Source organism: Acanthisitta chloris, unplaced genomic scaffold (assembly GCF_000695815.1).
Source record: "Acanthisitta chloris isolate BGI_N310 unplaced genomic scaffold, ASM69581v1 scaffold18500, whole genome shotgun sequence".
In the NCBI taxonomy this organism is placed as follows: Eukaryota; Metazoa; Chordata; class Aves; order Passeriformes; family Acanthisittidae; genus Acanthisitta; species Acanthisitta chloris.
The window spans coordinates 11,424-22,566 of record NW_008653946.1 but is presented as its reverse complement, the minus strand read 5'-3'; the positions used below and the strand labels follow the sequence as shown (position 1 = coordinate 22,566).

General features: G+C 46.3%; 1 protein-coding gene across 1 annotated transcript in view; it reads left to right on the top strand.

Annotated features, from left to right (window-relative positions):
* The window catches only part of LOC103809987 (hemicentin-1-like), a gene marked incomplete at both ends in the record, with an annotated part of 78,531 nt that overhangs the window by 58,110 nt on the left and 9,278 nt on the right, over nt 1-11,143 (top strand). Inside the window, 9 exon segments of the mRNA XM_009082867.1 lie at nt 546-721; nt 994-1,090; nt 2,209-2,331; nt 4,045-4,206; nt 4,847-5,128; nt 5,812-5,979; nt 8,808-8,921; nt 10,216-10,302; nt 10,672-10,863. Coding sequence (XP_009081115.1) covers nt 546-721; nt 994-1,090; nt 2,209-2,331; nt 4,045-4,206; nt 4,847-5,128; nt 5,812-5,979; nt 8,808-8,921; nt 10,216-10,302; nt 10,672-10,863 — 1,401 coding nt within the window.

Genomic DNA, 11,143 nt, shown 5'->3' with positions numbered 1-11,143 from the left:
GAATGCATTCCTCCATTCTTTACATCCTGGGGATTTTCCTATCTGTCTATATTCCAAGTATTTTTTTGCTAGTCTTGGCTTATCTATATGGTTTCTCCATAGGTGATATCTCACTAGTGTAAGTCTAGTGTAGAGGATACTCTGTAAGTAGCAAAAATTATTGTTGTGGGGTTTTTAGTGTAAAGGAGACTTAAGTTGTGTGTCAGAATGGTGGTAACTGTCTTTTTATTTTTGCTAATTGGTGTTTGTTAACTCTACATTATGTTTACTCGGGGAAGTCTTCAATGACCAATTGGCTTGAGGGATAGGGCAAGAGGAAATGGCCTCAAGTTGCACCAGGGGAGGTTCAGGTTGGTTATCAGGAAAAATTTCTGTGGAAATGGTTGTCAAGCCCTGGCATAGGCTGCCTAGGGCAGTGGTGTCCTGGAGATGTGGCACTTGGGGACATGGTTTAGTGCTGGGCTTGGCAAGTCTGGGCCAATGATTTGACTCAATTATCACAGATCTTCTCCAGCCTAACCAGTTCTGTGCTTCCATTGCTGTAGTTCCCCCAGACATCATGGGAGAGGAGCAGAACGTCTCGGTGCTCGTCGGCCAGGCCGTGGAGCTGCTGTGCCAGAGCAATGCCATTCCCCGCCCCGTGCTGACCTGGCTCAAGGATGGGCAGCCCCTGCTGAAGAAGCCAGGGCTGAGCATCTCTGGTGATGGGAGTGTGCTGAAGGTGAGCTGGGCAGGCAGATCTTCAGGGCAGGATCCCCACAGGGAGGTACTGGGCACCACTGGAGATGGGACAGCGTTAGCTCTCTGGTGAGACAAACACCAACGTGTGAGGAGTGGCAGAGACCCCTGGGGGGTTTGTGTATGGATGTCTTAGGGGTAACACCCTGGTGTTAATGTTCAGATGTAAGAATCAAATTGAAACCTGTGCACCTTCTCCCTTATGTGTCTCAGGATACAGAGAAGGAGAAATGCAGGTTTTCCTTTTCTCCCCAGGTTGAAGGAGCTCAGGTGCAGGACACTGGCCGCTACACCTGTGAGGCAACCAATGTGGCTGGGAAAACTGAGAAGAACTATAATGTCAATATTTGGGGTAAGACTTATTAAGCTTGTTCCAGGAACTGGTACGAAAGTCAGAGCTGAGTTACGATGTGAGACACTGAAATCCTCTGGAGTTCATCAGCACTTAATCTCTGAGGCTCCTGCAGGGAGGTGTTATTATGTTTGCTGTAGTTGAACAGGCCCAAGCAAGGGCACATATTTCTCAGATTGCTTTGGTTTGGTCTAAATTAATATGAGCTAAGTTGTAGTAATTTCCTGTGCAGTCACAGGAGATGATGTGGCACTTGGTGCCATGGGCTAGTGACCACAGTAGATTTGGACTTGATGATCTTGGAGGTCTTTTCCAACCCGGTTGATTCTGTGATCATCAATTCTATGATTAGCAGCTTCGGTGGAATGAGCTTAATAGAAATGCCAGGTTGTCTGTGAAAGCTATCTGTGGGTAACTGCTTGGAATTAGAGCCTTCACTTACATCCCGGGCCCAAAAGTCCTGCCTGCCATGTTTTGAAGTTTTAAATCTGGGAAATGCATCCTGGTGAGAACTGGTGAGATCCTGGGAGCTAACTGCATCCAGGACCAGCCCATGAGTGGAATGGAGATGCTGCTCTGTAGAGAATGGCACAGACTTTCTGACTAGAACCAGGCCAAAGGGTTGAGGCCTACAGCACAATAAAGCCCCTTGCAGTGCCACAATGAAACCCATCTGGTTGCTGCTGGAGAGTTTGAGGTGTCAGAAGGAGAAGTGACTACTGTCACATGCATTAAAAACGTGCTGGATAACTATTCCCTAGGTTCAGCCTATGTTCTCTCCTTTTCTTTTAGTCTCTACATGGTTTTCATCTGATGAAAATGGTTCCCTGATTCCTAGAAGGCAATTATCCCTTCTCTAGGGATTGAACCAAAGCTCTTCAAGACCTTGAGAATCAGAGTAGAAACATTGGTCCTGTTTGTCTTGAAGGCTGGAAGTTTGGGCTGCAGTCATTCCCCAGTGGTTCATTCCTTACCCAGGGCTGGTTGCATTGTCAGCAGGAGGATACAATCCTTGTCACTGCTTCAGAATGCAGTGGCACAATTTACATGAGAGTCACTTGGGGTTTCCTGCTGGTGTGTTGTTACAAATGCTGCAATGAGTTGGCATTTCTTCACAGTGTCACCAAGTATTTATGGCTCAGATGACAGCTCCCAACTGACAGTGACTGAAGGGAACTTGATAAGCCTGATCTGTGAGTCCAGTGGCATCCCACCACCCAGTCTCACCTGGAAAAAGAACGGTGTGTAACTGTCCAGTGTCTGTTTTATAAAGCAGGTGGGATCATTCCAGCCTGATGGTTATTCTTGTTTTGGATGGTGTCCCTAAAATTCTACGAGTCTGTGATCAGGTGTCCTTACTCCTAAAGGTGTGCAAGACAAGCTCAGTGCAGAGATTTCTGAGCTGACAGAATGGTCTGTGAGGCACTAAACACCTTTCAATACACTCAGCATGGGACAGCCAGACAGCAGCAAGGTGCCCCATCCCTGGGAGTGTTCAAGGCCTGGTTAGATGAGGTTTTAAGCAAGTGGGAGGTGTCCCTGCCCATGGCAGGAGGGTTGGAGCTAGATGAACTCTAAGGTCCTTTCCAACCCAAACCATTCCAGGATTCCAAGAGTGTTTGTGGGTTTGGTGCCAGGACTGGGAGTCACTGGGAAGACCCGTGGTGTGGAGCTGAGGGTCTCTGCCCTGGGATGCACAGCACAGACAGGTCCCCTGAGTTGCTTCTCAGTTTGCAGCCATGGCATTCTGCCAAGCAATGAAAATGCTTCTAGTTGTAGTAATTGCTTTTGGGATTTACTGAACCTTTCTCTCATCCCATCTTATCTCAGGAGCAGTCTGCACACCTTTTTGCTTTAGGGGTTACACTACCAAACACCTTTCTAGGACTTGGCAGACAAAAGCAGATATTTTTAGCACCTGAAGCATGGACACTGTTGGAGACAAAATATTAGATAAACTAAGATGTCAGACTCTTTCAGTGTGGTAATTCTTGTGTTATTAGTCAATCTTACCTAGGTCTGTGTTTTTCTAGGCAGCACAATTCAGTGTGGGATGTACCTAACTTGATTCATTTTGGCTCATGGAAAGAGGAGGTTTTACTTACAAAACTTGGCTCATGGAAAGAGGAGGTTTTACTGGCAAAATACTTTCTCTAGTGCATAGAATTTTCAGGGAATATGAAGTTTATCAAGTGGTTTTTAAACCCTGTCTCTTGGGAACCAAAAAGATTTGTATGGTATGTTCTAACAATGCACTGCAAGGCTGACATGGGTGCACTCCACTGGCAGGAAGGAGAATTAAACCTGTTGGGAGGTCTAGAAAGGAGGAGGAGCAGATTTGTCAGCATGTCTGACATCTCATGCCCCTTGTAGAGTGGATTTTAAACACACAGCAGAGAAATGAAGATTGAACTGGTAAGAATTATCCATGGCAGGTTATTCCTTCTGTCACAAAGTCCTCCTGAGGTTTGGAAAGATGGAGATGCAGAATCTGAGGTCTCCAGTGCTGGAAAATCTGCTCAGAGAATGCAATGGTATTTGCTGTCATGTTTCTGCTGAGGATTCCCTGGGCAGAAGACTGAGATGTACAACACAGAGGTCATGTGAAAACTGAATTTTATGTCTGTAAGCACTGCTGGGTGAGACAATCATACGCTGAAAAATAGGTCCCATTTTACTGAAAGTGTTGAACATGCTGCTCAGTGGAGGCACCCAAAGCTTACTGTGCTTTAGCTCAGGGTGCTCTGTGCCATGAAGTCAGTGATTAAAGGACAAGTCCTCAGGATCTGCTTGTGAGAAGTTCCTGCTGTGTGGGCAAACTGGCAGAGCAGTTCTGAAAGGGGCAAATTGTGCTGCTCAGTCATTGTAAATGAGTCAGTGGGCTCCACACCATGTGATTTTGGTTTGCTCAGCACTGTTTTCCATGGCTTTGTCTGAAAGAAGGTCTCTTGCAGGCTCTGCTCTGGTGGCTGACCCGTCGGGGCGGGTGCGACTCCTGTCTGGGGGCAGACAGCTGCAGATCTCAGTTGCTGAGAAATCTGATGCTGCATCTTACACCTGTGTTGCTTCAAACGTGGCTGGAAGTGCCAGCAAAGAATACAGCTTGCAAGTGTACAGTGAGTACCAGGAGAGCCTGTTATGGTTTCCCAGTTCTGCAGCAGTGTTACGAGAGGGTTATTGGTGCTGTGATGTTCAGCTGCAGCATTTGCAGTGTCTGGCTCTAGGACAGTTTCAGGGTACTCCAAGGAGAATGTTAGGTAATGAAAATTTTGGGAGTTTGGAGCTTGACCAAGACATTGCATATCCCTGTTGAAACTGTGTGATTACAGGGACGTAACCCCTTAGATAGTGGAACGTTTCCTGTCTCCAAGCTGCAGTAGTGATGACAGCTAACTAAACTCAGATTTCTTTGATTCCCTTAGGTTTTACTGTACTGTGGCCAGGAATATAAGGAGATACTCCTAAACAATTCAATGAAAAAGAAACTCTTCAAAAACTCATAGGGGTTGACTGTTTGGGGCAGCCTTTTTTAGTTCAGTCTTTTCTCCAGTTTGCTCTTTTAGAATTGGATCTAAGTTAACATTTTGCAAAACGGTTTTACTTTTATGGGGTGGGAAACAAGGAGAGGTGCTGATTTGTCCTTTCCTGGCCCTGCTGATCTGGAAAACTTGATTGATACTCTGTTCAGAAGCAGGTGAAGATGCTGAAATGTAGCTCCCAGTTGACTTGTAGACTGTGTTTCTTTTCCTTCCATAGTTCGACCGTCTATATCGAACAGTGGCTCCCACCCATCAGAAGTCATTGTCACCCAGGGAAGTGAAGTGTCCTTGGAGTGCGAGGCACAGGGCATTCCAGAGCCAGCAGTGACCTGGATGAAGGATGGACATGCACTGGCCAGTGGAAGGGATGTGTCAGTACTTCAGGGTGGTCACATTCTCCAGCTGAAACGTGCCCAGGTGTCGGACACCGGTCGCTACGTCTGCGTGGCTGCTAACCTGGCTGGGCTGTCTGACAGGAAATATGACTTACATGTTCATGGTGAGTATCTGCCACACAGAGCAGGTGCAACAGAAACACATTAGGCCATGAAATTCACCCTAGGATGCCCAAGCAATAGTTGTGTGGCTCAACATACACCTGTACCCATTGCAGGGGATGCAGTTCCAGTTGCAGCTCACCAGTGCATTTTCAATGGTGGTGTTAGGAAAATCCAAACCCAATTTTGTAACTCCTGAATATTGTAAAACCTTGGACTCATAGAACCATCAAGGTTGGAGGAGACATTGATGATCATCAAGTCCAGGTGTAGAATGGAATGTGCTGCCCAGGGAGGTGGTGGATTCACCATCCCTGGAGGTTTTCAAGCTGAGACTGGATGTGGCACTTAGTGCCATGGGCTAGTGACCACGGGAGGGTTGGACTGGATGATCTTGAAGGTCTTTTCTGACCCTGTTGATTCTATGATTCTATGACTACTATAACTGTTATTTGCTATTAAGCCATTAAATAAAGTGATAGAACTGATAGAACTTAATATTTCCATGCCGTGGCACAGTAAGAAGTTGCCACTATACAGAGTATCAAATACCTGTTTTGTAGCTCCTCAGTTGCCAAGCTCACCTTGGCTTCAGTGAATTGTTGTTTGGCTGACAGAACCTGTTGTGAGCAAAAGGATTTTGTATTTGTTCTGAACGAAACATTTTCTTTGCTCCTTTCTGTAGTGCCCCCAAGTATTGCTGGTTACCTGCAGATGCCTGAAAACATCAGCATTGTGGAGAAGAACCCCATCTCTCTGGTTTGTGAAGCTTCAGGGATTCCCTTGCCAGCAATAACGTGGCTCAGGAATGGATGGCCTGTCACTCTGAACAACTCGGTGCGAATCCTCTCAGGTACATAGCTGGAGTTGTTTCAACAAAACACGAGGAGAGGAAGGGGCTGAAGGGCCTTCTGTATCTACAGTGCAGGTGTTGCACCTGGAAGAAGATGGTTTGGTTTAATTAGTGAACAGGAAAGAAGAAAAGTGGTTATTCAGTGCCAAGTTTTTCACTTGGTGGAGTCAGATTGGCTGAAGAGCTGAAAGTTGCTGCCTAACTGTTTGGGCTGTGGCATGGATACTTTTCTGACAGTAGTAATTGAGCCTGTCTGAAATGGTCTCAAGTTGTGTGTAAGAGGTTTAGATTAGATATTAGGGAAGTTTTCAGTGCCCAAAGGTTCTTTGCTTTGAGCCACAGGAAACAGCTTCAAGTTGTACCAGGGAAGGTTAAATTGGTTATTGGGAAACACTTATTGATTGCAGGGTGGTCAGCATTGGAACAGGCTGCTCAGGGAAGTGTCACCATCCCTGGAGGCACGGGAGACATGTAGCTATGGCACCTGGAGACATGGTTTAGTGGGGAGTGCTGGGCTAACAGTTGGGCTTGGTGATCTCTGAAGGCTTTTACAGCCTTAATGATTCCCTGAAATAGGAGGGGCTTGCTCCCTGTTCCTGCAGACCATCTTCCTGAAGGGCCTTGGGGAACTGAGGGTACTTGTCTGGCAGCTGCAGGGATGGTAAAGCTTTGTGTTTCCAGTAGGAAACTGAGCTTGAGGTGACAAATGAAAACCACTTACCAAGCAGGCAGTAACTTTTGTTTTGACTTTGTGTGTCTGGGGATCAGTTTTGGGGGGGGTGTATAAGTAATTAAGTATCTGGTGACAACTGAGATGTTTCTTTGATTTTGGGCTTGCCACTGGCCCATGGAAATCTCGTGAAAAATCAGTTTTGATGAAGTTTCTCATATTGTGGCATTGCTGCCATGCAAAGCCACAGCATTCTGCAGCATGAACCTCAAAAACCACCAGGCAGGTAGAGGAGCTGAGAGTGTTTGAGAGCTCAGCTAAGACTCTATCTGAAGCTGAAAAGTTTCAGGATTCTTTAATTATTAGTGGAGCTTTGGATGCCACAGGTAATCCTGTCCTCTGCTCTCCCATTTCTGCACATGGTGCCTGGAAAAAGGAGTGGGAGTGTGATTATTATCTGGTGCAAACCTGGTGGAGCTGGCGTGAGCTCCTTCTCGTGTCAAGTTGCCATCAGCAAAGCTGTGTCTTCTGGCCTTGATTGTCCTGTCTGTTGGTTTCTACACCCACACTAATATCACCACCCAGACTGCAGAGTCACAGGGGGTGAGAGACAAAAGGATGTTTATTGTCTCTGGCTGTTGGCTGCTGTAGGAGAGGGAAATGTGCCAGGGCTCAGGGCTTTGTTTTCCAGCAAACTTTGTGCTTCAGAAAGCTACACATTGTGGTAGTGAACTGTAACCAACATGGAACTTGGAACTTGTTTGTGCTTGCACAGCTGTAAAAAAAAAAAAAAAGGCAAACCCAACAACAATCCTCCTCCTCTTTGCTTAATTTAGGAGTTAAAAACTTTGCCCAAGCAAGAGTTTGGTTCTGTTGATTGAAAACATTCTTGGCATTGCAGATGACTGCAATGTGTGGACACACTGCTGGCAGCTTTTAGTCAGTTCAGATCACAGAATCATGGAATATCCTGAGCTGGAAGGGACCCACAGGATCACAGAATCTGACTCCATAGGGCAGTCCCAAGAATCCCACTGTGTGCCTGAGAGCAGTGTCCAGACACTGCTCATGTTTCCTTTGGAGAATGCTTCCTACATGTCCTGTAGGAAAAATAAACTGCACCACCTGCTTTCCTTGCAGCCCATGCCCTAAGCTGCACACTAGGATTAGGAAGGAGAAAAGCTCTTCTTTGGCTAAATGTGGAAAACCCTGTCCTGCCTCAGCACTGGAGGGCTTGGGTGTGCTGTGGTGTGTGACACCTGGGCAGGTTACAGTCTCCTCAGGCAGGTGTCTGCTCCATTAGTGTATTCAGGGACCTGAGCTGGATGTGCCAAGAGGATGATCAGACTCTGCTCAGTGGTGCAAACCAATAAAACAAGAGGCAACAGCAAACACCAATGCACAGGGAGTTCCACCTGAACATGAAGAAGAACTTCTTTGCTGAGCAGTCACTGAGCACTGAACAGATTACCCAGAGAGGCTGTGGATTCTCCCTCACTGGAGATATTCCAGAACCCTCTGGACACAACCTGAGCCATGAGCTCTGGGCTGGCCCTGCTGGGGCAGGAGATGTGACCAGATGAGCACTGTGGTCCCTTCCAACCTCACTGATTCTGGGATTCTTTGGCCTGGTTCAGGGGGTGGATGGGAGAAGGGATAAGGAACTCTGTGAGAACTGAGCCTTCTTCACTCTCCCTGCACTCTCTTTGTCTGACAACTGCTGAGCTCCAGCACTGGGAGAAATCTGTTGTTTGAAACCATTACCTGTAACCCAGTGTCACCTGTTAGTTACTGATTGCCTTTGGTTATTGATTGTCATTGGTTATTGTCACCTGTTGTTATTACTGATGGCACAATTGATGCAGATACTCGAAGGGAAGAGTGGAATTTTATCCCTCACCTGTACATGTGAAAATACCTTTAAGGTCTTTGTACCATTAAGTGTTTATAAACACCTTAAACAAAAAAAAACTATGAAACTTTATGAGTTTTCCTGTATATTCATCCAGACTCTCAGTATAGCAAAGCACTCATGACTCAAAAAATGACAGCAGGAACTCACTGTGTGTGGCCTGAGTGGGGCAGGTTGTGTTTTGTGGGGCTGTGTGTGGATCTTTGGATGTGTGCAGGGCTGTAGCAGTGGCTTTGGTCTCCCCAGGTGGCCGAACGCTGCGGTTGACACACACGAGTGTGGGGGACACAGGTCGATACACCTGTGTGGTGACCAATGCTGCAGGAGAAGTGAGGAAGGATTTTGACCTTTCTGTCCTTGGTAAGTGCATGATCCTTTTCTTTACAGTAGAAGAGGGAGCTTTGTACACTTTGTCTCATGGATACTTTGCTGGGGCTCTAAAAGTTTTATGCCAAAACATATGTCCTTATTGGAAAAAATAGAGTGAATTTGAACCTATTCCAGTGTCTCACCACCCGTAGAGTAAAAGACTTCTTCCTAATATCTAACCTAAATGTTCCCTCCTTCAATTTGAACCCACAATTTTGCCACATGATTTAGTTTTCTAAATGAGGATTTTTCCCAAAAAACTCTACTTTTTCGTTTAGTGACTGCTTTTATCAATAATCATGAGGCCTGATACATGTTGTCTTACAGAATTTCTGCATACAATTTTGCTGCAAGTTTCTTTTCTCTGAGGTGCTGAGCACCACCAGGTTCCCTTGCCCTCAGCTGATGTAGCTGTGTGATAACTCCATTCATGTCAGTTCTTGTTTATTTGATGAGCTCATGGAAGTGTAAGTGTGGTAGAATGGGAGAGATGGACAAACACTGAACAGCATTCATCTCCTGCCTGTTTTCTTTGGAGGGTTTTAGTGGGTGTTCTTGAGAGTTCTGGGAATCTCTATTGCATAGGCTTTGTTTGCCTTGAAGAAAAATGCTCAGTGAAGCTGATTTCAAGTGGAAAATTCCATTGTTCAGTCTTCTCTTCCCTCCCCACAGTAATTTCTTTGTCTTTCTAGAGGAAAGTTACTGGAATGTGGCCTGCTAGTGACACAGAGCCCTCCCCAGCTCACTGTCAGTGGGAACTGTCTGGTGATGTGCTGGGGTTTCTCTAGGCTCTTCTAGGAGGGGCAGCAGTTTGCAGGGAGAGCATAATATATGTGTCTTTGAGAAATGCTTGGTGTGGCTTTGCCATACTTTTGAAATGAATACGTGTTGACATCTTACTCTGTTGTTTTGAGGCCAAAGTGATGAGTTGCTGTGTTTGTTTATGAACAGTTACCTTTGGCCTGACTTCACTTAAAATCATGAAGTTCAGGACTTGTTTCCCCCTATTTGTTTCCTTCACTTGAATCTGAACCCTTCATTGGGTTCCCATGTGGAATTAGTTGGATTTGCATAAGACACACATATGGCTTTACACAGCATCCACTTGTTGGGAATTCACTCTTTGGTTTTTTTAGGACAGGTATTGTATAACCAAACACAAAGGTGAGTTTGCTTTCCACATCCTGGTTCCCTCAGCTTACCCTCCTCCCAGGACCATCCAGCAGCCTGCTGTGTTTAGATGCTGCAGATGATGTGTGCTGATGTTGTCTCCTTCTCTTTGCAGTGCCCCCAGGGATTGTGGGGGAAAACAGACTGGAGGATGTGAAAGTGAAAGAGAAGCACAGCGTTACCCTGGTGTGTGAAGTGATAGGTAAAAGAATTCTAGATTACTTCTCTTTGCTCATTAAACCCGTGGTATGGATCACTACTGGTGCTGAACAGCACGATTTTAATGGAATTTTCAGTTCAGTGGAATTTTGAAATAGAGCAGGACTAAGCACTCCTGGAAAAGGTTGCATAAAATGGAACCAGGAGGGTAGTTGTGGTGATACTACTTCTCCAAGGGCCTGTGGAATTTCAGAGGAGGTGTATATCACCTCAGAGTATTCCAAAGCATCTCCTCACAGGATTTATTTCCAAAGGACACCTGAAACTGTATTTTCCTGTTGCTCAGAAATCTTGGCATGCCCTAGAGGCTTTGCAACAACTAATCCTTGGCCGTTTTCTTTACTGCATGAAGGAACCCCTGTGCCACAGATCACCTGGGTGAAGGATGGGCAGACTCTGGCTGAGGATGGGGATCACAGGCTGCTGTCCAGTGGCCGTTCCCTGCAGGTCACCCACGCTCGGGTCACGGACACGGGGCGATACACGTGTGTCGCGTCCAACGCGGCCGGCGAGAGGAGCAAAACTTACAGCCTCAACGTCCTCGGTAAGGCAGCTGGGCTGGCTCCTGCACAGAAATGCTCCTCTCATGAAGAAGCAGATCAGCATGTTGGAGTTTTGTAAGGCTTTAATGACAGCAATGCTCATGCTGCCTGTCTGTGATTAAAATTTTGGAGCTTAGTAACTGATCAGTGATAGTGGTTTAACCCCAGCAGCAGCCAAGCCCCACAGAGACGTGTGCTCACTGCCCTAGCAGCAGGATGGGGGAGAGATCAGAAGGGGAAAAGCTAGAAAAACTCATGGGATGAGATAAAGGCAGTTTGGTA